We start from the raw sequence: 27,106 nt of genomic DNA on the forward strand, positions 1-27,106 counted from the left end.
TCGTTATAAGACAAAAATTTAATGAAAATTGGTAAGTAATAATCCAAGGGGCTAAATAGTTACATGGGACTGTATTAGAAATTTAATATACAAGTAAATGTTACATGTTATCATCATCTGATTCATCTTCTTCCTTCAAAGATTCCTGGTAAGAGAAAAACAGTGTTTAAAATCAATTTTTAGCACTGCTATAACAACCTGAATCTAAGTGCCTGTCATTCAAAATTCTTATAAGTAAACTGGAACACTGGTTTAGAATGTTACATTTTACTTGAATGTCTTAAGTACATCCTGCTCTATCCATGACAATATTCTTGATAGGATACACACAGTATGAAAGCATTAAATGTTCTCAAAAAACCTTGCCATTTTCACATGCACAAAAAAGTTTTTTTGGAACCAGGGCAACTTTATCCCCATTGAGGATAACCTAGAAAGTTGCTTTTAGTTCAGCTCAATTCAGAAGTGTTATTTAATAGAATTCAACATATTTCCATGATGCTTTTACCCTGAGCTGTTTTCATGCTATGGCTTACCTTGGCATATTTCTCTGCCTCTTCCCTTATATCTTTAGGAACTATTTCATGTCTTCCATTAGTTACTGTAAATTAAGCCATATATATAAATGAATTAAAAATGAGAATCACTGTGATTTGAAAAGACTAAACAGTCTAGCCAATCCATAGGTAATACCAGGTTCTTTGACTTCATCTTTTTGCTTCCCCTACATAAGCACTTACAATAAAGAAATTATGCTATGGTTTTTCCAGTAGTAGTGCCGATGTTACAGGTGGACCATAAAGAAGGCTGAATGCCAAAGAACTGATGATGCTTTTGAATTGTGCTGGAGAAGACTCTTGAGAGTCCTTTGGACTGCAAAGAAATCAAACCATTCAATCCTAAAGGAAATCAACCCTGAATATTCATTGGAAGGACTGATGCTAAAGCCAAAGCTCCAATACTCTGGCCATCTGATGTGAAGAGCCAACGACATGGAAAAGACCTAATGCTAGGAAAGGTTGAAAGCAAACAGAAAAGAGGGCAGCAGAGGATGAAATGGTTACACAGCATCACTAACTCAATGGACACGAATTTGAGCAAATTCTAGGAGATAGTGGAGAACAGACAAGCCTAGTATACTGCAGTCCATGGGGTTGCAAAGATTCATGAGTTAGCGACTGAACAATTTATTCACAGCACGATTAGATTTTAAAATCTGTCCCTGAAGCCCTATGGTTGCCTTAATAGAAAAAGGTTACTTCCCAATAATTCTGTATGCAATGGATGTTTCAAAGTAAACTACTCACAACTTTATATAGTCTCTTATTAAGCAGAATTTTTCCATCAGTACCTCCTAAATTTATTCTAGCTTTGTTTGTATTAGAAAAGCAGAACACATTGCAGCCAATACTGCAATTGAATGAATGCTTATTTCATAATCCAGCAATTCCACTCTTAACATATATTTCTAAAATGATACTACATATGCATGCCACAGTAGATGTAAAGGACATCCACAGCTGCATTATTCCTTTCCGTAAACACTGGAAAGGGCCCAGTTGTCTACTGAAATTCAAGACAGTGCTTACCTTTGTGGAGAAGGTAAGGGTTGTTGACTTAATAGAGGCCTAAGGGTTGAGCTATTTAAATTCTAAAATACGATGCTGTGAAAGTGCTGCAGTCAATATGTCAGCAAATTTGGAAAACTCAGCAGTGGCCACAGGACTGGAAAAGGTTAGTTTTCATTCCAATCCCAAAGAAAGGCAATGCTTTGGGATTTGAACAAAGAATGTTCAAACTACCACACAATTGCACTCATTTCACATGCTAGTAAAACTAATGCTCAAAATTCTCCAAGCCAGGCTTCAGCAATACGTGAACTGTGAACTTCCAGATAGCTGGTTTTAGAAAAGGCAGAGGAACCAGAAATCAAATGGCCAACATCCGCTGGATCATCAAAAAAGCAAGACAGTTCCAGAAAAACATCTATTTCTGTTTTATTGACGATGCCAAAGCCTCTGACTGTGTGGATCACAAGAAACGGCAGAAAATTCTGAAAAGAGATGGGAATACCTGACCACCTGACCTGCCTCTTGAGAAACCTGTATGCAGGTAAGGAAGGAACAGTCAGAACTGGACATGGAACAATAGACTGGTTCCAAATTGGGAAAAGAGTATGTCAAGGCTGTATATTGTCACCCTGCTTATTTAACTTATATGCAGAGTACATCATGAGAAATGCTAGGCTGGAAAAAGCACAAGCTGGAATCAAGATTGCCTGGAGAAATATCAATAACCTCAGATATGCAGATGACAGCACCCTTATGGCAAAAAGGTAAGAATAACTAAAGAGCCTCTTGATGAAAGTGAAAAGAGGAGAGTGAAAAAGTTGGCTTAAAGCTCAACATTCAGAAAACGAACATCATGGCATCTGGTTCCATCACTTCATGGCAAAAGATGGGGAAACAGTGGCTGACTTTTATTTTTTGGGGCTCCAAAATCACTGCAGATGGTGACTGCAGCCGTGAAATTAAAAGATGCTTACTCCTTGGAAGGAAAGTTATGACCAACCTAGACAGCATATTAAAAAGCAGAGACATTACTTTGCCAACAAAGGTCCATCTAGTCAAGGCTATGGTTTTTCCAGTAGTCATGTATGGATGTGAGAGTGGACTATAAAGAAAGCTGAGCGCAGAAGAATTGATGCTTTTGAACTAGGGTGTTGGACAAGACTCTTGAGAGTCCCTGATCCAACCAGTCCACCCTAAAGGAGATCAGTCCTGGATGTTCGTTAGAAGAACTGATGTTGCGGCTGAAACTCCAGTACTTTGGCCACCTGATGCGAAGGGCTGACTCTTTGAAAAGACCCTGATGCTGGGAAAGATTGAAGGCAGGAGGAGAAGGGGATGACAGAGGATGAGATGGTTAGATGGCATCGCCAACTCAATGGACATGAGTTTGGGTAAACTCCAGGAGTTGGTGATGGACAGGGAGGCCTGATGTGCTGCGGTTCATGGGGTCGCAAAGAGTCAGACACGACTGAAGTTACTGAACTGAAAACTGAAGGGTAATTTGGCAGGCTGGTCTACTTGTTGACCAAATTAGCATTTACACTAATGTATCCATGCTGTTTGTTATTTGTGTACTTTTCTATGGGTACAGGCCATTACTAATATTTTTTTAAGATTGAAAAAAAAATGGCACCTATAGTAAATTAGGCTTGGTACACATGACTCTTGAGAGCAAATAAGTACAGAGTAATCACTTACTTTCACCAACCCAGCTGAGCTCTAGTTCAAAAGCTTTATCCTTAACTTCATCGTGTACTATGTAAATTCTAGAACAGAAAGAAGAAATTAACATTTGGCCGTCTACAAACATAGTTCATGCACCCACTCAGCAAATCAACACCCCTTCCTAATATAAGGATTTATAAAATTATACACACAGTATAGTCTATATTATGAAAATTAACTAGGACTGATAAAAAATTAAACACTACAAAGGATTCACTATACCTTCCACCTTTATACAACCCAAGCTGTTTACTTTGATACATTCTTTCAGAGACAGAACTAAGATGTCTCATAAGGAAGATTCAAATGGGAGAAAGGTATTATCTGTGCCTTTCCAGGATATTCAGTATTTTCCATTCATTAACTGATTTTTAAACAAAAACCAATTTATTAGTTTACAATTAGTCTTCATTCTGCACTTTCTTGGCAGGAATATTTTTAAACCCCTTTACTATTCTGGATGTCCCTAAACCTGGCCTTTAAACAGTACAAGACAAACTGCAGCAAACAAGGAAGCAGTGTCACACAATATTAAAAGTAGAAGTACAAACAAGGCTTCCCTCGTGACTCAGTGGTAAAGAATCTGCCTGCCAATGCAGCAGATGGGTTTGATCCCTGATCCCAGAAGATCCCACTTGCTGCAGAGCAACTATACTATGGGCCCCAACTACTGAACCTGTGCTCTTAAGAGCCTGGGAGTTGCAACTGCTGAAGCTACCAGGCCACAATGAGGAGCCTGTGCACAACAAGAGAAAAGCCTGAGCAGCAGCAAAGACCCAGCACAGCCAAAAATAAAATTATTTTTAAAAAGTAAAAGTAAAAACAAGTATCAGCAAAGCTTTTTTTTTATTTTATAGTTTACCACCTCCCACAACAAAGTAGCAAAAGTAATTTGGAGGATATTCCTAAAGCCTTGCTGTAACAACTGTAACATAAGAAAGTATCTTAAACTTTCCAGAACTAAAAGATGCATAGTGCTTCATTTTATTAAAGGATGAAAGGATGGCTTTCCTACACAGAACAATATAAAAATAAAAGCTGTTGTAACAACTGATACCCAGACGAGTTCTTGATGAAGGAAGAAAACTGTTGCACAATTCAATGATTATTTACTTTTTATTAGTTCTATTATATGTTAGTTGCCAGTGTCCTCTAGATTGTCATTATTAATAAATGACAATCACAGAATGGAATGGATTCCCCTTCACAAGAAAGGGCAAGGGTCTTATGGTAAAAAGGCAGAGAGGGAGGAGGGTGTCAGTAGCAGGAGTGGTAGATTGGTATAAAATTATAAAACACTTGTGATTTTAATATTTTGTTGTAACTATCAGTACAGAGATTAAGAGTATCATTCAAATAATAGGTTTATCATCAGATGATAGACCCTCCTGGACTTTTTTTCCCCTTGCATGTATTATTAGATGTAAAACCTGCTGACTCGACCATGACGACATAGTTCTAATGTGGAACAGAGGTGTTATGAATTCTCTGGAATATTACGTTTATTACTCTTTAACTCTGAAAAGCTGACTATAAAACCAGCATTTTATTAGATGTTTTGAAATACTAAATGCCTGCATTCTTTGATCTAAAAAAATAATGTATTTTGAAGCATGGTCACTGAGATTTTACTGGCACTGTTGTTGCTTACTACTGTTACACAGCTTTCTACCCTAGGTATCTGTAACATAAACTACTTCAGGCTTTCTTAAGCTATTTCTAGATGTTCTGAAATACTTCTCTATTCATCTTGTTTTAAGAACTTCAGCTGTAGACCTTAAAGTTGTAAGCTAAGGTTAATATTATTGGGACTTGTGAGATTTAAGTTGGGAGCTAGCAAATGAAGTCTCTAGAGGTTCACCATATCCTCCAAATCTTGAATTCTGTCAATGGAACAGAAGTGTATTTTATCAAAAGCTATTTTTTCCCATCCTATTCACTGTCACTTAAAATGAAGCCTCTCAGAATGTTGGATTCACCTTCTTAAAATTAATGCAATAACTAATTTCCAAACAAAACAGCCTCTTAGGATTAATGTATAAGGTAAGGTCAAGTGAAATATTTGTCAATACTAATGAAAATTTCAACTTACATTTTTGCAACTTCTTTAACAACATCACGACAAGTCATTTCTTTCATCTACAGAAAATAAAATATATATTCATTATGTTATGAGTCAAAGGAAGAACACTTTCCACTTGTGTAACTTTTCAGATTCTTTTTGCAACTTTTATCAGTTTGCTCTTGAAATAAGATTCTTAAATATAAAACCAAGGAAAATAACCTGAAATTCAAAAAGACCAGAACTCAAGTTTTTTATTGTTTAATGTTTTTTAATGATTATGCAAAAAAAGCCTTGGGCACCAATAATTTTGTGAAATATATTAAAGTTAATAAAAATCTAGACTCCTTTATGAATTTATTCACAGGCAGACCCTGACACTTAAAAAGAGTACCAAGAAATGTTTTTTTTCTTTATAGTGAATTCAGGATAATAAAAAGCAAACAAACCACAAATACTCTGCTGTTGCTGCTAAGTCACTTCAGTCGTGTCCGACTCTGTGTGACCCCATAGATGGCAGACCACCAGGTTCGGCTGACCCTGGGATTCTCCAGGCAAGAACACTGGAGTGGGTAGCCATTTCCTTCTCCAATGCAGGAAAGTGAAAAGTGAAAGTGAAGTTGCTCAGTCGTGCCAGACCCTCAGCGACCCCATGGATTGCAGCCTTCCAAGCTCCTCCATCCATGGGATTTTCCAGGCAAGAGTACTACAGTGGGGTGCCATTGCCTTCTCCCAAATACTTCTATATGCTAGATAAACAGGGATAAATTATTCCTCATGAAACTGTTCAGGACAAAACTGCAAAATGTCAGGGAAAGCTCTGAAGAACCAAGATCTGAGTGGAGTCTTAGAACACAGATTTATCTGATTTGATTATAAGGAAGATAAATGAACTGCAAAAGTGAACATATGGAAATCAAGGCAGAAAAATAGCCTTTAGATGCCCGGCAGAAAAGTCTGTTATACTAAAGGTACTGCAAGTAACCAGTACAGAAATTGTTTTAAATATATGTGTTTCTGAACACATTTGACAAAATTTTTTTTAAGTGTGCAAACCTGGTGTTCATATTCTGAATATGTGGAGGATGAAAAATAGTGAAAAAATAATGAACAGTTATACAGCAATCCAAACTTGAGGTAGTTTAACTACTGCATATCTAAATTGGGCTTATTAATATTTTATTTTTTGTATTTTTTTAATATTTACAAATCTTGCTGCCCCAGCTGATAGAAATAGGAAAAATATTGGAAAGCAACAACTGTTCAATCTAGACAGAGATGTTTATTTTATGGTATTTTTTCTTTTTTTTTTTAATTTTATTTTATTTTTAAACTTTACATAATTGTATTAGTTTTGCCAAATATCAAAATGAATCCGCCACAGGTATACATGTGTTCCCCATCCTGAACCCTCCTCCCTCCTCCCTCCCCATTATGGTATTTTTTCTGATTGAATTTGATTAAATTTTTTCATGGCAAATTGGGGGTGAAGAAAAGGAAAATACTGATATTCATATTTTTGCCCTTACAAGTTAAGTTCTATATTTAGTAGATTAATTGTAACATACAAAGGTAAACTTAAACTTGAAGCGATACATCTTAAATGTCAAATACATTTTTACATATGTTGGTAAAATTTACTTTATAAAATTATATTCTTGGTAAACAGAACACAAGTAGAAAAGCAGACCAGAGTAATGATTGAGAGCAGGGGCTGGCAAACTCTGTTAAAGGGCCAAGTAGTAAATATTTTAGACTTTCATCATAGGGATAAGGTTTTCAGTCTCCATTCCAACTACTAAACTCCACTGTTATACTAGAGCAAAAGCAGCCAGCAACTGAATATGGCTATGTTCCAATAAAACTTTAAAAAGCATCGCAACTAGGGATTATCATACAAAGTCAAGTCAGAAAGAGAAAAACAAGTATGTGGAATCTAATATATGACACAAATGAACTTAATTATGAAACAAAACCAGACTCTCGGACAACAGAGTTGTAGTTGCAAAGGAGAAGGGAGAAGGGGGCTAGTGGAGGGATGGAGCAGGACGTTGGGGTTAGCAGATGTAAGCTATTAAATATATAGAATGGATAAACAACAAGGTCCTACTGTATAGCACAATGAACTACACTCAATATCCTATAAGCCCTAGTAGAAAGAATATATGACAGAAAAGACCACTGGTCTAAGAGTTAAAAGGTCTTGGATTGTTTGTAAGCAATAGTCTGACTCTAGCCAGTGTGTTTTAACCGAGGGTTGGACTTGGGCTAAGTGATCTCTAAGGTCCTTTTGTCAATTTTATCAATCCTAAAATACCAAACATAAATTAGGCTTTTACAGGTCTTGGTGTTAAATTCCAAGCACTAAAAGCCTAGCATTAAAAAAGCTGAATAAGTGAATTAGTTGAGCAAGGTTCCAGTATAGCATTAACATTAAATGTACAAGAAATTTTTGTCACTGTAATTTACCAAAATACTGCTAAATCATATGCCTGTCTTTTAAGGAAGTTTCTGATAAGCAGTGAAGAGTTGGTGGGTACTATTTCAATGTCAAGTTGATCAATTTATAGGTAAAAGGAAAGCCAGCAAATTTTTAAGGAACTTTTTCCACACTAATAGATGTTGGGAACAAAGGAAAGAGAAGCAAAGGAGCGCAGACTTTAATGTGTAAGACTTCAGACAAAAGCTGTTTCCTAGTTGAAAGAAATAATACAGTAAAAGACCAAAGTTCTCAACCTAAGGGGCACAGGGTTCGGTGAATGGGTCTCAAGGATTTTGTGAAATTATATGAAATTGTTTTTTTTAAGATTAGACAGCCATAAAAATCATAAAAGGACCCATGACACAACTCTAAAGATAATATGCTGCCAGCTTTCCTGCTCAACTAATCTAGCAGCTTCAGAAAGCTTGACTCAAAATGGCAGACCACACTTGGACTAAAAGCTTTAGTCTGTGGTGATGAAACTTAACCACATGAGAATAATGGTATAGCAGAATCACATGAGAATAATGGTATAGCAGAATTTTAAACAATAAAAATTATTACCTGAAGCTTTTCAATTTCTGTCTTTGCAGCCTGCCTGGCTTTGCCAATGGCACAGCCCCAATAACCCTATTTAAAAAGAACACACGACAACAACAAAAAGTATTATTAAATATACTATCATAAGTTATTAATGACTACTGTTTCTATTTAAAGATTAATAAAAGGATGCTAAATGACATTCAAAAGCACATATGGAGAAATACAGTAAAAAGACATTTACTAAAATGAATAATAACAAGGGACTCAAAAAGTTTAAAATATCAAACTTAAGTATAGAATAACCTGGATTATTTTCAAGAAATATCCAAAGGAAAACAAATTCTATCATTTTACACACACACACAGAGACCGTGAGCTAGAGGTATATCTGAGGCTAGAAATAGAAAAGAAATTAGCTTTATGAACTGAAATGACTTTGGAGAGAGAGAAAGAATCCCTACGAGTTAAACTCTCTAAGCCTTCTGAATGTATATATACACAGTTTTTCTGAATGTATATATACACAGTTTTTCTGAATGTATATATACACAGTTTTTCTGAATGTGTATATACACAGTTTTTCTGAATGTATATACACAGTTTTTGGCAGCACCAGTGCAGCTTGGGGAATTTTCAGTTTCCCAACCAGCAGGCAGTGAGAACATGGAGTCCTAACCCATGGACCACCAGGGAATTCTCTAATTTATATTGTAAAGGTTTTTCTTTAAATTAAGTATGCCCATTAATACTTGTATAACTATACTTGTATGTAATGACAAAACCTAAAGAGGCTTAATTTTGTTAATGAGTATAAAAACCATTAAAATCTCAGAAGACACTTTAAGAAAAGATTATTAGAGAAAGATCCAAGAAATCCCACTTAAAATCCTTTGTACTGGGGAATTCCCTGGCAGTTCAACAGTTAGGACACAGGCTTTCACTGTCACGGACCTGGGTTAGATCCCTGGTTGAACCCTGTTCGGGAAACTTAAGATCCCACAAGCCATGTGGTGCAACCAGAAAAACGAAACAAAAACCCAAAACATCATCAAAAAAACCAAAAGACTTCAAAAGGGAGGGCATTATATTCATTTTAAAGACACTGCTAATATTTATGGTAATAAAATAGCACATATTCAAAATTTTATGTTGACTATGCAGTTTCTACATGGCAACCCACTCCAGTATTCCTGCCTGGAGAATCCCAGGGACAGGGGAGCCTGGCAGGCTACAGTCCTTGGGGTCACAAGAGTTGGACATGACTCAGCGACTAAACCATGCAGTTTCTATAGTAGCATATTAAAAGCCACAAATCTGGGACTTCTCTGGTGGTCTAGTGGTTAAGAATGCATGCTCCTAACACACAGGGCACAAGTTCAATCCCTAGTCAGTTCACTAAAATCCCTCATGCCATGTGGCACAGTCCAAAAAAAAAGTCACAAATCTTCGCTTTGTCTCACACCCATAAGGTTCTTGTTATTAATGTTAAATAAGAAAATGTTAAATGAATATTAAAGAAACATCATATAATCTGAATATATGATTTAAGTGAGAGACCATTAAACTGGAATAGAATTTCAGAAGATTCAAAATTAACTCACATATGAAACACCCGATGGGTCAATCATGTAGAGCTGTGCACCGTCATTCACACTGTAAGACCCTAACATGAAACTGCACAAAAGTAATAATTTTAAACCGTGGTTCTTAATACCAGAAAAGTATTAAAAAGTACAGTGATAAAAATGCAATTTACTTTCTAAGATAAACATTGACTAATACCCATGTAACTGACAGTAAGCACTTTGATAATATAGTTTGGATAAAAACTAGTATATACTTGAAAATGTTCAAAATTCATGTGCCTTGGTTTAGTATTAAACTTTCTAATCAACCTTTCCTGCAAGGATAGCACTGCAGGGAAAGGAGTACTGATAGACAGACATAATATGAGGGCCCAAGAGCTAAAGGCATAAACATGAAAAAGTCAAGGGAACAAAATGCTTGCTATGAACACACTGAAGCTACCTCAAACTCTTGTTCCACCCTTCATTCTTTCTTGGCTATTCCCGAATATTCCTCCAGTTTCTTTTCTGCAGTAACCCAAATTGATTCAATGCATTTTTTATGTGCAACAAAATTAAAATTAGGGTACTGAACAATCATATGAATTACTGATTTTTTTGAAATTATAAATAGAAACCAGCCTCATCTTATAGTACTACTTCATGTGCAGAATACCATAACAACCAATTCCCATTAAGAGCATTTTACCTGTTGCTGACAGAAGATAAGACGGAAACTAATGAAAAAACTGAGATGTCAGTACAGTTGACTACGTAACAACAACAAATGAACTCTATTTAAAATCAGTTTGCGGGGCTTCCCTGGTGGCTCAGTGGTGAAGAGTCTGCCTACCAGTGCAGGAGACACAGGTTCGATCCCTTATCTGGGAACATCTCACATACTGCAGATGAGCCCATGACCACAACTATGGAACCTGTGCTCTAGAGCCCAGGAGCCACAACTATGGAAGGCCATGCACCGTATAGCCTGTGCTCCACAACAAGAGAAGCCACCACAATGAGAAGCCCATGCACCACAACTAGAGAGTAGCCCCTGCTCTCCACAACTAGAGAAAAGCCTGCACAACAACAAAGACCCAAAAATAAAATTTTTAAAAAAATTTTAATAAAATCAGTTTGCAACTTCCTGAAAATGTCTGGATCTAATTTCAGAGAATCCCCCCCGCCCCAAGTTTTATTAATAAATAATTGACATGCATCACTACATTAAGGTATACAGCATAAAGGTTTGATTTATATGCACTGTGAAATGCAATGATTACCACAGGTTTAGGTAATATCCATCATCTCACATAGATACAATAAAGTTCAAGTACTTCCTGATGAAAGTTCATTTCTTAAGGGTATAAAAGGCTAATAAGATGCTGGGAAAACAGGTAACTGTAGTACAGATATCACTGAATATCTCACTAAATTTCATACCTGCAGCCAAAAGGTCTAACAGCACTGTAGAGTGTATACGCGTGTACATACATGGCCACTCTGTCTGCAAGATGCTGTGGGGGGTAAAACAGAAGAGTTTATTAAGACTCTTCTCTTGCTGTTCCAGAGGCTCAACTGTTATCAACTTACTTTTAGTGGAATGTTATATCCAAAGTTAGATCTAAAGTTGGAAGCCTCTTCTCTTGCAATGTCTGCTAAAGAACGAGCGTCTGCCAATAAACCTGCTACTGCCTGGAAAAAAAAAAAAAAGTACCAATTAACATTCCTATCACAAATGAAGGAAAAGTATGTGACTATGATAGGCTTACTTGATATTTTTAACAAGCATCATCATTAGAATAAATTAGTTTGGCTTAAAGGTCTTTGCAAGAATCAGACACAACTTCATGACTAAACCACCATCTTTGCAAGGCATTCTGGAATTTCGATGCTTGAGTATGGGATAACAATTTGGAAATTTCCTAACTGTGACTTCATTCTTTTGTCAAATGACCACATTAAAAAAAAACTCCATGTCTCCCTATTTCCCACTTCATTATAAAGACTAAAACAACCACAAAGAAGAAAAAAAACATGGGTTTTGGTTAGAACTGGTTTTTAATTTAAAGCCATTCTATGTTTAAAAAGTTATTAAAAGTTTTTATTTAAAAGGCGTAACCTCAAACCAAATCCTTTCTTTTTCAGTGTACTAATAAATTGTAATGCCAAACCAAAACATGACAAACCACAAATTTAGTGGCTTAGAACTGCAATTACCAAACCACACACTGAGATATCCCAGGGAACTACAGTAAACTCAGAGTTGTGGGGTGTTTTCAGTTTTGGGGGAAACACATATTGAAGTAGTTCAGTTTCAACATCAGATCATTCCACATTGCCTTCAATGCCATCGGATCACTGAGAAGCTAGGGCTGCCATGATAGAAAATAAGCACTGCAAAAATCATTGTGAAACGAAGCAGGGTCGGGTGAGGCACAGCATCTAATCCAATTCCAAACTTTAAGAAACTGCAGAGTACACATTAGTAGTTGTAGTTGTTTGAAAATAAAAACATTTTTATTTTACTGTCATATGGTGAGGTTTTGTTTTTATAGCTACTAAGTTTTTAGAACATAACTAGTTATTTAGACCTACATATATAATACACAGAACCACTGGGTATTTCTTTTGGTCTAGGGAAGCCATGAGAACAGAAATGTTGAAACAGTTACAAGTACTGGAAACCACTGACATAAGATTTTCAGAATAAATGTTATCAAAAATTTTAATAGCCTTTTCTTCTACTGCTACCTAGTAATAGTAATGATTATGAAAATCCTTAATCCATTATTGATCCACTCATAACATGCTAAGCATTTTACATAATTACACATGAGGACAGGCACTATTACCACCATAGTTTTGCAGGTGAGGAAACTGGAGTTTAGAGTAACCCAGGTAGTAATTTTCATGATTTAAATAATCTTCCATTGCTTTGGATAAAACTCACTGTAAAGTTTAATAATTTGTCAAATCACTTGAAGATGACAATTGTGGAGACAGACTATCAATCCTTTTTTTCTCCAACCTTCTTCAATGTCTAATGTTTTGCCAATTTCCAGTTGCAAGGAATGCCATCAGTTTTTAATAACAAATGGGACAAATTTGAAAATTCTAGGAAAATCTTTCCACCACTGAACTACCTATAAGCATATATGATTTTTTTCAAAATACACCTACCGAAAGCTATCTTTTTTAATAAGTAAAAGAAAGCAGAATTCACTAATTCCCTTCTATCAGTTAGGTTGCAATCTGGCCAAGTTTCAGGAAAACATACCAGTTTCATTGGCAGTAATAAATTTGTTCAGGAGAGAAAACAGATTCAGAAAAATAATTGAAGGAAAAAAATGCATCCGTAGCTTTATAGATTACTGGTTATATTTTGCTCGTCCTTTCTGTGTTGTGTGTAACACATCTTATTTAGAAATACTAATGACAAAGCTACCAATACTTCAGCAGAATGAGTGGATCCTACAGAATCTCACCCTGAAGAATGGGCTCTAGAGTAACACACAGACCATGGAGACTCAAATACGAATCCCAGCACATTTCGTTACCAGCTGAGTGTTTCCTCATCTGTAAAAATGGGATTAATATTACTTTCACTGGTTTGTCAAGATTACATGAGATAATTTATGTAAAGAACTTCTGGCATAGTACCTAGCAAACAGAATATGTATTCCCTTTTCTTCCTTGACTTTTCAGAAAGCAGGGTTAAAAATCACTTTTTTCTTTTTTCCAGACTGTTATACTTACTGAATAAAGTCTGATATTTATATAGGATGACTTCAGTATACCTCAGTAATCTATTTATATCAGCTGCATGAAATAAATATAGTGATGCTTATGAAGCTACTAAAAAGGATGTGCTCACTTTTCCTTTCGTCAGACATCCTTTCCTGATACTCCACCTTACTATAAAGGTATTCTCTTTCTGATAACATCTTCAGTGTGACAGTTATCCCCAGAAAGGATACAAAAAACTAAAGACTTATTGCCTCTCAAGCATGTGCCTTGATTGGTGATCTATGCTGCCAAGATTTTTTACCCAAGCTTCTCACTCCTCTCCCCTCCTCATTTTTTTCAACTTGGTTTTTCGTATGTATCTCCAATTGGGTTATAAGAATGCTACCAGTATTCTTCCTGGAAAATTCCATGGGCAGAAGAGCGTGGTGGGCTACAGTCCATGGAGTCACAAAGAGTTGGACATGACTGAGCAACTGAGCATGCACGCACGCACCTTTCTTTTAGACAGTGAACTGCTCACAAACCAGTCTTTCTGATTATTTCTATGGCTGCTCTCTGATCTGTTTTTGCCTCAATGCTAAAGTAATAAATAGGTTCTTATAATTACATTTTTATATAGTCCAATTAATTACATCACAAGAAACTGGACAAGGCAAAAAGGAACATTTTTAAATGTGACCTTACCATTCCAACATGTCGATCAACATTAAAAAGTCGTTTGTTGGAACCTTCTTCATAAAGTTTAGACAGGACTAATTTTTCTACCCCAAAGACAACGCCGTCTTTACATCTGATTCCAATAGCTGTACTGAAACAAGTAGAAAAAAAATCAATTTTTTTAACTGAAAATAAAGGAAACTTTGTAAACTCAGGTTAAAAAAACAAAAAACGGGCAAATCTGTTTCTTAGAATATATCAAGTTTTTAAAGCAAATACATTTGAAAACTAGAAAGGGCAAACATCCTAAAGTGTGATGAATTAGATCCATACAAATAATCATGTGACCAAAAGAAAAAAAATTTCGTATCATGACATGGAAAGATAATAATACACAAATGAAAAAAGATGCTAACAAAATGCGTAACAAGTGGCACAGTATCTAGCATATGCTGGCTCTCTTATGACAAATGCTGACTAGTCATGTCCATTAAAAATGGTACATAACATGCATATAAATGATAGGCTACATACAAAATAAAAAGTTAACAGTTTCTAATCTGGGTGGGAAGATTATAATTATTTTCCCTCCTTTTGCTTTTTCTGCATTAACAATGTGTTGCTTACAGTAAGTGTAAAAGAATAAACATTCTGTTCAACTGTTTAAAACAAAATTGACCAAAAAAAACAATTAAAATGTGGAGAAATTATATACCACCATTTCAAGAAAAAACAATTACTTTAAATCTTCTAATTCTTTTAACAAAGAGAATTCTATCAGAAACAACCAGAAAAATGAATTGAGCCACATGCACAAATTTTGTAAAGAATTTCAGACACTCCTTCCCCCACACTTCAGGTACCTTTTCAAGTTTAAATTCCTTGGTCCAAATTTCCTAACTCCCAAGAATCTGCAAAGCCCATCTAGCTAATTCAATTTCATATTATAAATTCTGTGCTGTACTGAATTCAACCTCATTGTCGTCCCTCAAACACCATTTTTGCTTTCAAGTCTTTATTGAAGTTATCCTGGGTACCAGAATACACTTCCTGCTCACCACAGCACATTTAAATAAATTCCACAAACTTTCACAAGTTTACTTGAATAGTCTCAGACAGCCTTTCCCAGTTATTACAATTTCTCATCTTCCTCATTTTTCAGAATCTAAAATGTCCTTTTCCCTAAACCAAAAGTTCTCAAAGTGTCATTTGTCAGGTCAAAATTATTTTTATAAAAATACAGAAACATCATTTGACTTTCTCCATTGTGTGGATGTTTGCACCAATGATACTGGCTGACAATAAACGGTAGCAGTAAATACCACTCATTGTATTCTTTATTGCTATGCTCAGTTTTTTTAAACATTTTTAGTTAAGAATGTCCCTGATAAAGTTGTAGTTAATTTTATTAGGCATTAATCCTTAAGTATCTGTCTTTTTATTATCCTAACAAAAAGCAAGTTAGCCAAAGTTGTTCTGCTGCACATCAAAATATGATGGTTGCCTACAGGAAAAAGCACTGATAAACTTCATGGAACATCTGTTTTTACCATCAAAGAATAGTAACTATGGTTATTTCCACTTAGGTATGTGGCAGACTCTCCTCTAAAATGAACAAAACGAGCCTGTCACTTCAAGGAAAACAAAAGAGTATTTTCTTGCCAGTGAGAAAATCTGAGTTTTCAAACACAAACTGGGGTTTTGGAAAACATATTGGTGGTGATATTAAAAAATGTGATGTTTCTAACAGTTTATAATGAAATATGTCTACTTTAGAAGGTTTGTTATAACTCAGTGAACCAATATTTTCCAAATGACCAACATACAATGTTACAAATCATGCATGGATAAAACATGCAAAGTACAAGACAGTGCAATACACTTTAATAATAGTACGAACGGTTCATTATTATGTTTTCAGACTCCACACTGCAACTAACCTTTACGAAACTAAAATTTGTCCAGTATGGTACAGTATAAACATGCATAAGGTTATTAAATGACTCCTCTCTTTTCCAACTATGTATGTATATGAAGCCTGATTTGTTGCACAAACTTCAACAAAAGTTACAACGTACTGAACCAGCAGCAACTATGAGATGCTGCCTTTTATCAAGATTCAATTCATCACTGAGATTTTCAAGAATGTAAAACAACGCAACTCCTTTCACCACACTTTTTTTCCATGCTTTGGAAAAGTAATTTTCATTAAAAATATTGTTACTTAAGTATTTTAATAATACTTAAATGTTAATGTAATTATTTGTTAACATGCAATTTTATCACTGTTACTTAAATAAATTTAGAAGTATTTTTTATTTTTTGGTTTTAATTTCTAATACAGTAAATACTGATGAACCAATAACCTGCATAAATAAATGCTCTTTGGGGTGAGCATTATGGTAAATACTTATAGAACCTAAGAGCCTACTTAATTAAATACTCGTCAAGGTTCTAATGATTTTTTTTCAAGTATAAGGATGTCCTAAGACCACAATTTTGTGTACATTTTTGTTCTAAACAATCTAGCCTCACAATTATGTTGCACAATCTTCCTTTCATATCTTGTCCCCTCAATGAGGATAAACCGAAAAATTAAAATTTAACTCCTTTTTTTCTTTTGCATATTACCTTCTAGGGGCATCCTTTTATAAAATAGTTATGATCATCATATATAGGTTTTCTTTAATAGTGTTTTAAGTATCCTTTTATATGTTCTTAATTATTTGTTTTGGTAGTTCCTGTCCCTAACTAAACAGGTACTCAAAAATATTTAACTTTTAAATCCCCAAGATTGAATTTCTTTCTTTGAAAGAATTTATCTCTAGGACTTCCTGGTGGTCAAGTGGTTAAGACTTCCCACTTACACTTCAGGGCACACAGGTTTGATTCCTGGTTGGGGAACTAAGATCTCACATGCTGTACAGATGCGGCCAAAAAATAATAATAAATAATGAAAATAAAGACAAAAATAACAAATGGGTCCTAATGAAGCTTAAAAGCTTTTACACAGCAAAGGAAACCATAAACAAGATGAAAAGACAACTCTCAGAATGGGAGAAAATAATCTGCAAAGGAAGCAATGACAACGGATTAATCTCGAAAATATACAAACACTCATGCAGCTCAATATCAAAAAACAAACCCAACCAAAAAATGGGCATAAGAGCTAAATAGAAATTTCTCCAAAGGAGACATAAAGATGGCCAACAAACACATGAAAAAATGTTCATCATTAGTTATTAAATAAATGCAAATCAAAACTACAATGACATATCACCTCACACCAGTCAGAATGGCCATCAACAAAAATTCCACAAACAGTAAATGCTGGAGAAGGTGTGGAGGAAAGGGAACCCTCCTACACTGTTGATAGGAATGTAAACTGGTATAGCCACTAAGAAGAATAGTATAGACGTGCCTTAAAAAACTAAAAATGTAACTACCATATGACTAAGCAATCCCACTCCTGGGCATATACCTAAAGAAAATCATAATTCAAAAAGATACATGCACTCCAATGTTCACGGCAGCACTATTTACAATAGAAAGGACATGGAAGTAACCTAAATGTCCATCAACAGAGGAATGGAAAAAGAAAATGTGGTATATACATACATACAATGGAATATCACTTAGCCCTAAATAGGAATGAAATTGTGCCATTTGCAGACACATAGATGGATCTAGAGATTGTCACACAGAGTGAAGTAAGTCAGAAAGAGAAAAACAAGTTATCATATATTAATGCATACATATAATGTTTTCTAGTGAAAGCTGCTGCTGCTAAGTCACTTCAGTCGTGTCCAACTCTGTGCAACCCCATAGACGGCAGCCCACCAGGCTCCCACGTCCCTGGGATTCTCCAGGCAAGAACACTGGAATGGGTTGCCATTTCCTTCTCCAATGCATGAAAGTGAAAAAATAAAGTGAAGTCGCTCAGTCGTGTCCGACTCCTAGCAACCCCATGGACTGCAGCCCACCAGGCCCCTCCGTCCATGAAAAGCTAGAAAAATAGTATAGATGAATTTACCTGCAAAGCAAAAATAGGGACTCAAATATGGAGTACAAATATATGGATATCAAGAGGGGAAAGGGGGAAATGTGGTGGATTAGGATTTACCTATGTACACTACTAAGAAGCAACAGAGTTTCAGAAAAACATTTATTTCTGCTTTGTTGACTATGCCAAAGCCTTTGACTGTGTGGATCACAATAAACTGTGGAAAATTCTGAAAGAGATGGGAATACCAGACCACCTGACCTGCCTCTTGAGAAACCTGTATGCAGGTCAGGAAACAACAGTTAGAACTGGACATGGAACAACAGACTGGTTCCAGGAAAGGAGTACATCAAGGCTGTATGTTGTCACCCTGCTTATTTAACTTATATGCAGAGTACATCATGAGATATGCCAGGCTGGAGGAAGCACAAGCTGGAATCAAGATTGCCGGGAGAAATATCAATAACCTCAGATATGGAGATGACACCACCCTTATGGCAAAAAGTGAAGAAGAACTAAAGAGCCTCTTGATGAAAGTGAAAGAGGAGAGTGAAAAAGTTGGCTTAAAGCTCAACATTCAGAAAACGAAGATCATGGCATCTGGTCCCATCACTTCATGGCAAATAGATGGGGGAACAGTGGAAACTGTCAAACTTTATTTTTGGGGGCTCCAATATCACTGCAGATGGTGACTGCAGCCATGAAATTAAAAGACGCTTACTCCTTGAAAGGAAAGTTATGACCAACCTAGACAGCATATTAAAAAAGCAGAGACATTACTTTGCCAACAAAGGTCCGTCTAGTTAAGGCTATGGTTTTTCCAGTAGTCATGTATGGATGTGAGAGTTGGACTATAAAGAAAGCTGAGCGCTTAAGAATTGATGCTTTTGAACTGTGGTATTGGAGAAGACTCTTGAAAGTCCCTTGCACTGCAAGGAGATCCAACTAGTCATTCTAAAGGAAATCAGTTTTGGGTGTTCATTGGAAGGACGGATGTTGAAGCTGAAACTCCAATATTTTGGCCACCTGATGCAAAGAGCTGACTCATTTGAAAAGACCCTGATGTTGGGAAAGACTGAAGGCAGGAGAAGGGGACGACAGCGAATGACATGGTTGGATGGCATCACCGACTCAATGGACATGAGTATGGGTGGACTCTGGAGCTGGTGATGGACAAGGAGGCCTAGCGTGCTGTGGTTCATGGGGTCGCAAAGAGTCAGACATGACTGAGCGACTGAACTGAACTGAAGAATAAAATAGATAACTAATGAGAGCAAATTGTACAGCCCAAAAAACTCTACTCGGGGCTCTGTGATGACCTAAATAGGAAGGAAATCCAAAGAAGAGAGGATATATGTATACATGTGGCTGATTCACTTTGCAGTATAGCAGAAACCAACACAACATTGTAAAGCCACTAAACTACACTCCAACTAAATAGCAAAAATAATGATAAACTAAAAAATAATTTATCTCCTTTCAATGCAGGCATAGAATCTTATTTATAATTATTTGGTTAAATGTTTTCATCAGTCTATATGTCTCACTCTTAAGAAGATTCACATCTAATTTTTCTATTTTCCACTTAGGGAACGGCTACCCACTCTAGTATTTGGCCTGGAGAATTCCATGGACAGTATAGTCCATGGGGTTGCAAAGAGTCGGACACAACTGAGCAACTTTCACATTCACTTTTTCAAGCTCACAAAACACTTAAAAATTTTCCAATTTCATTTTTCTGGTAAGGTATGGGAAGCAGTTAGATTAGATGTCCGCATCCCAGTTTTACAGACAAAAAAGTGACATTCAGGGGACTGAATACTGGAACCTTATATATTATTACCATTTGGCAGCAGTTAGCAGGAAAATTCACATCTTCTGATCCTCATCCAATATTCTATCATATCAGGTGACATAGGTCCCTTTAAAAAAGGAACTTTCCAAGTAGTTTTTCTTTATGTAAAAAAATATTCATTTTTAATGTTTCCAGTTTTTAAAATTATATTTAAGTTTGCTTAAATGAAACTGTTCACACGACCTTCCCAAAATTAAATATAACTGTTTAAAGTCATATTTAGAAATAATTTATAGAAAACAAATTGCTAAAATACACAAACCTCACAGCTAATCTCAGTTTTCTCAGTTACAGATGGTTTCAAAATGTATCTCCAGTTCTTCTTAGTCAAGACATCTCCCACCAGTTTTTTTACACCAATGAAAATGCAAAGACACAAAAGAGGAAAAGAAAAACAATAAACTTCCTCAATCTTTCTCCAACTTATTGGCCAAAGAGCCTATCTTCTTTTATCAACAGGGGAAAAAATGTCAACTCTTCTTGAATTTGACTCTCTTTTGAACTCTTTCAGGCCTTGTACACAATGACAAATACAGTTCAACCTAAAATTCTTAACAGCCTCACTTCTACTGTATTATCAGATACTGACAGTCTGTAAGTACTTACATCTATAAAAATACAACATTTAAACACAAAATCAACTAGCTTCACTAACAAACCCCATAAGAAGACTCAAAATGTATTTTTGTTCAAAAATTTTAAAATACTATTTCATAAACCATTAGAAATCTATACATCTTCTTTCTACCACCAAGAAAATGGCACCAAAAAATGAACATATATTTATTCAGTATCTACTGAGGGCTATGAGGCTTCCCAGGTGGCACTAGTGGTAAAGAACTGCCTGCCACTGCAGGAGATCTAAGAGACTCGAGTTCAATCCCTGGGTCAGGAAGATCCCCCTGGAGAACAGCATGGCCACCCACTCCCAATATTCTTGCCTGGAAAATCCCATGGACAGAGGAGCCTGGCGGGCTACAGTCCATAGGATCACAAAGAATCGGACACAACTGAGGCAACTTAGTATGCACACATAGAGGGCTATGTGCCAGCACATGCAAAGACCAGTTACTATCTATAACCTCATGAAAATTCCATAATTGAATATTGAAGGTATTAGTAGAAAGTGAGAAAACTACATCCACACATGGGCTTTTCTAATATTCTCAAAACATTTTCCTACTATGCAACTTTTCATTACATTCAAAACATTGAGCTCAAACATCAACACAGCTTATTTAGTAGCCCTAAGAAAAAATTTTTCAAGAGATCTGAATGACATGAAAGAAAATTTTTTAAATCTTTTATCTCATACCAAAGCTGCTTTATATTCAAAAGTACAATGATTACTTATATATATTATATAGATACATGTATAACTCAATCACTGTGCTATACACTTGAAACTACATTATAAATCAACTATACTTCAATAAAAAAATTAAGAATGAAACCTGTCTTGGCAGACTATTCAATTAGAAGTGATTTTTTTTAAATGATCATATAATTGATTATAAAAATTCTTCAATATAAGACTCAGAATTTGTCAACAAGCCAGTAATTCAACTAAGATATTATAGTGGTCATTTTAGTGAAGACAGATTGTGGAGAAAAAAATGGTAGGTAACCCACGGCAATATTCTTGTCTGGGAAACCCCATGGACAGAGGAGCCTGGTGGGTTACAGTCCACGGGGTTGCAAAGAGTAGGACACGACTGAGAGACTAACACTAACACTTTCACACTCAGGGTGGATTTTCTAGCTCCAAGTCACCCTTTAAGGAACTACTTCATTTTGTACGCTTTGTGTAAAAATAAAGATTATTGTTTAAGACCAAAAAAAAAAAGAGTGAAGGAAGTAACCCAACAGGAAAATATCTTGGTGGTCCTACACCTTTTGGAGTATGGCAGCAGAAGAGAAAAATAAAAAATATCCCTGCTGAGATGATCATGTGACCAACTGCACAGGGCAATGAAAACACAAGGAAATAAAAGATTAGACAATAAAGTTACAAACCTATTGGCCAAGGAAACCAACGATATAAGTCAAGAATCTGAAAAAGGGAAAAGGGGCTAGCAAAGATGTTGATGAATTTGGCTTTATACACTTGAGACATGGTAGAATGTTTAAGTGTGTAATTCTGGAGTCAACTGGAAATATAGTCACATGGAAAGAGCTGGCCTAAAGAGAAATCTGGAAATGACTAATAAATTGAGATTATTTTAGGACATGTATTATTTGTGCCAAAGTAACATAACAAAGCTTAATTACCAAAAACAAAGAGAAGGAGACATTTAATATCTGGCTAAAACACTAATTTCAAGTAAAACATTGTTTCTTACCTACTATTTTCCACAGCCTTCATAGCATATTCAACTTGAAAAACTCTTCCATCCGGAGAGAATGTTGAAGCTGACAGATCATACTACAAGGAAAAGGCAATAACAAGCTTAGAAGGATGCACCTTTGGTAGTAATAACAATTTTTTCCTAAATGGCTTACACATCAGAAATGTGTGTTCAATCTCAGTGAAGATTTTGCTTTGAAGAGAAAGGGAAAGCATGTCAGAGCAGGAACAGCAGCTAAGAGAAAGTTACACACTTTAGATTTCTGCTATTGACAAGCAATGAACAGAAGTCCTGGGTAAAATCAGAACTTTTCCCACACAGAACATGGCTCATTTCTGAAAAAATTACCAAGGTAGAAACAACACTGGCTTCTCTTTAGCACCACAGCTTCTCATAGCTGTTGCAGTAATGAATTAAAGGAGCTTGGATACATCATTTAGCATTCAGATATTTAATAAGCATCTATTAAATGTCAGTCACTATGAGAAAATACAAAGACTACTCATTCTTAAAGTCCTTCATTTTCAAATCAGACCTCAAACAGATTCAGGTGCTGGAGATAAAAGGTTCTACAATGAAAAGTAAGACAAAGTGAACTTATGGTCTCAGGGAATACCACAGACTACCTGATCAGGGAAGACATTGCTACGGAAATTATATTTATGTTATTTAAGCTGAGCCAGACCTAAAAGACAAGTAACTACTCATTTAGAATATGGAGGAGTGTCCTGGCATCTGGCATAAAAGACCTCAGGGTAGAAATAAGAGGAGCAAAATTAAGAAAAAGGAAATAATGCCACTGAATCTTGAGCACCATAAATGGTAAACAGAAGAGTAAACTATATTAGAGGCATATAAGGGCCAAGTTATGCTAAGTCTTTTATTTTAGGCTGGAGCAGGAAGTTTAAATTTTATTCTAAATGCAATAGAAAGTCATTGGAGTTTGGGTGGGGTGAGGGGAAGAGGTTCTAATTTTTTTTTTAAATGCTGTTCATCTGGTAAATGAATTACAGAGAAAACAAAAGTGGAAGCAGAGATAGGGTATTGATGAATTTGGCTTTATACACTTGAGACATGGTAGAATGTTTAAGTGTGTAATTCTGGAGTCAACTGGAAATATAGTCAACGGAGTGTCTTAGACCAGAGAGAAAGACATGGAAGGTGTTATCCTTTGAGGGCGCAGTCAAAAAAACCTTGCTAATGGATTGGCTTTAGGAATACAGTAAAAAAGAACTCAGAAGTGCATCATAGATTTTTTTTTTTTTCATTTAAGCGACTAAAATTGAACCATTCACTGAAATGTAAATTGTAGGAGATGCAAAATGGCAACGGAAGAAGAAAACCCAGAGATCTACTCTGGACGTGTCATTTGAAATGCCTATCAAACAAGTGGAGAGAAATGTCAAGACAGGTCTTCGCATCTGGAGTTCTTGGGACAAGACAGGCATTAAATCTTCAATAGTGGTGCTTCCTGCCTCTCAGCTTGTTGGTCTGTTAAAGAAAGATCTTTAACTCTACCAGCTTAATACCAAAACATCTCACCTATTTATATTATCAAACATTTTTAAAGGGTTTGTAGAACCTTTCAGAACACTATTAATCTAGGGTAATTGGTCTGTTGGTCTGCTAAACGAAGATCTTTACCACCGTAATACTCAAAATTTCTCACCTATTTATATTATCAAATATTTTTAAAAGGTTTGTAGAACCCTTCAGAATACTATTAATCTAGGGTAATATTAATGTAGTTGCAAAGTCAATTTGCTACAACATGCATTACTGAGCATCAACTAATCCAAAAACGGGATGACAACCTTAGTATAAATCGCCTATTATCCAACTTGGAAAACCAGTATTTGGGCCTAATGGTGAGAATCAAAATCTTATGCACAATGGGAGTAGATGAACTGAGAAACCCATTACCCAATGCCTCTAGTGGAACCAATCAATAAATATTTCTAAACACTATGTTTTCTATATGGGGAAATACATAAAAGGAGCAAGCCGAAGATTGTATATATGCAGTACGTTTAACAAAGGAAAGTTAGTAGGCCGAACAAGTTAACAAATCTAACTCCAAAATCCTGGACAGTCTGTTCAAAGAAGCGGTTAAGTCCGTAGCTAATCATTTAACGCTTACGGTACTGAGACCTCACACTGCTGTTATTTCTCTAAAAGAAAAGCTGGGACAACGGAAAAATGTTAAAGATTCTTCAGATTCCGCTTTTTTGACTATTTTCCTTATCGGTTCTCAGAAGGTTCCAGGGACTCATAAAGAGAGGTCCATCGGTACCCTCGAAACTAAGGCAGAGAATCCCCGGGAGTCAGAAGCACCCCAGGAACTGCAAGGGTGCGGAAGTGGGGGAGAGGTTCTTGGAAAGCGGAGTCACAAACTTTGGACTCTCGAGCCGCCTTGCCTCAGTGGTGCTCAAGAGCTTAATTGTTGCCCAAGTCCTTCACAGCGCGTGCACACACACCATTTCAGGCCTCACGAGTTTCCACTTTCGGTTTCCCTAAGTGGCTAAAGAAAGTGACTCAGCAACCTAGAGCGGCTCCAAATCTCACTGCTGCGCGGCCAAGCCCGCTACACCTGAGCTGAGAAGCGTCAAGTCACGGTCACCGCAGGCGCGGGCCTAGACCTCCCGGTACCGCACAACTGGAAGCTGCCCACCTGCCCCCAGGCAGTCCCAGAGGACCCCGAGTCCGCGCACCCACCGCGGTCTGTCAGCGTTCCCTTCTACGCTAATCCTTAGACTATCACACAGAGAAACAAAGAACTTACCCCGGTGCCGATTGAGCTCATAGTGCTAAAATCACTGGGACTCTTACAGCTTCAGGCCTAAAGCGATTCCCCCAGCACCACAGCAAGAGACTAGTAACAAGCTCTCTTATTGACTATTCTTCCAACCAATAGCCTTTTCTGTAGCTCGTTCCTGGAGCGTTGGTCCACGGAACAGAGGATTGTGGGAAAAGGGGAGGGGGGAGGGGGAAATTCACCTGGCGAGTAACGCGCATGTACAAAAGCAATCTCACCGGGGTTAGGTAGGCTCCTGGTTGTTTCGTCTTCGGTTTGGGTTCGTAGATTGGTTCTGTCTTCTGGTTGCTTGAGAAGCTGCGCCAGTCCTTTTCCTGGAATTATTATTTATCTTTATCCTTCTCTTTCGCTTCCTTATTTTTTTTTTTTAAAGCAAAACGGAGAGATGTTCTTATACTCTTAAAAAGGCCAGAGAAAACGGTAAGGGAGAGGTCTCCCTCCACCATTGGCGGCCTGATTCTAACCCAATATATTGAGGCAACCCTATCATCCACCTATTCTAACAAGAAGGAAGAAAGTTGCATTCTTGCATTCTAAGGGTATCACCTCTGGGCTTAGGTCGGAATTTTACAGGATTAGTACCCTTTGTATAACTCTAGTAAAATTAAGGATAAGCTTGATTAAATATTATTTGTTGAACTCTATGTCCCAAGTACTCAAGTTACACCCTGCTGATGAAACGATGAAAGAGACAGCACCTCATCCTTTACACTCAATGGGAAGAAACAGGCAACAGAGTAAATAGGCAAATAGTTGCACCTTTTGGTAAAAAAAAGAGAGAGAGAATGGAAGTTTGAACTTTAAACCTGTTACTTAAGGAATGACTTTCCGAATGGGTGATACTTAAATTGAAATTTGGGATTGTTATCTCAGTGTAAGCTTGGCTTATTATAGGAACTGTCAGGTCAGTATGGCCTTAAGCGGCGGAGAGTGACAGGAAATGAAATCAGAGGTGAATATGGAATCGGATTTCATAATAGTTCGAATTTTAATCTGATTTTAAGTGGAAAGCCGTCAGCATTTTTTAAACTGCTAAATACTTCCGTGTGTATTTCCCCAAAAAGAATATCATTTTAAATATCCACACTATAACTGTGAAAATCAGAAAAGTACCATTCCTTTTTTTATTTTTTTAATCTACAGACTTTGTTTATAGATTTTGGCAAATCCCTCAATAATGCCCTTCACAGTCAAAGAAAATCCAAGATCACATGTTGTATTCAGTTGTCATGTCTCTAGTCTCTTTTAATCTGGAAAATACTTTCTTAATATTTCTTTAGATTTCATAGCATTAACGCTATTGACAAAAAACATTTACTTTATAGGATATTCCACAGTTTAGGTTCGTATGATTTTTCATGATTCAATTTGGATAAATGCATTTTTGTCAGGAATGCGACAAAAGTAACCTTCTATATATTAGAACCTTATGTTAGGAGGCACATTGTGTCAATTTGTTCCACCAGTGATGTTAACTTTGATCACTTGCTTTAGATTTCTCCACTGTAGTTTCAGTTTTGCCCTTTGTAATTTATAAATATCTTATGCAAAAATACCTGGAGACTATGTAAATATCCTGCTATTCCTCCACCTTTTACCCACTAATTATAGTATCCGATGATTCTTAGGATAATGGTTTCCAAATGGTGATTTTCTAATTTTTCTCTTTCCTTTTGGCTTTATACTATGAGATCATCACAGTTTTGTAAGCAGAATGATATAATTATTAA

General features: G+C 36.3%; 1 protein-coding gene across 2 annotated transcripts; it reads right to left on the reverse strand.

Moving 5' to 3' along the window:
- On the reverse strand, positions 1 to 25,503 carry PSMA3 (proteasome 20S subunit alpha 3). 2 transcript variants are annotated; one of them, XM_006069749.3, is made up of 11 exons: positions 25,344 to 25,502; positions 22,556 to 22,638; positions 14,383 to 14,506; positions 11,542 to 11,643; positions 11,392 to 11,465; positions 9,985 to 10,057; positions 8,405 to 8,470; positions 5,389 to 5,435; positions 3,270 to 3,337; positions 537 to 601; positions 1 to 145 (listed from the first exon to the last, which is right to left on the reverse strand). In XM_006069749.3, the coding sequence occupies exons 1-11, from the start codon at positions 25,362 to 25,364 to the stop codon at positions 101 to 103; spliced, it is 768 nt and encodes a 255-aa protein (XP_006069811.1). In that variant the 5' UTR covers positions 25,365 to 25,502; the 3' UTR covers positions 1 to 100. The 2 variants fall into 2 exon arrangements, with proteins under 2 accessions (XP_006069811.1, XP_044780859.1); XM_044924924.1 differs by lacking the exons at positions 9,985 to 10,057; positions 11,392 to 11,465 and having other exon boundaries at positions 25,344 to 25,503.
- Between the last annotated feature and the right edge of the window lie 1,603 nt (positions 25,504 to 27,106).

This window comes from Bubalus bubalis, chromosome 11 (assembly GCF_019923935.1).
Source record: "Bubalus bubalis isolate 160015118507 breed Murrah chromosome 11, NDDB_SH_1, whole genome shotgun sequence".
Taxonomy (NCBI): Eukaryota; Metazoa; Chordata; class Mammalia; order Artiodactyla; family Bovidae; genus Bubalus; species Bubalus bubalis.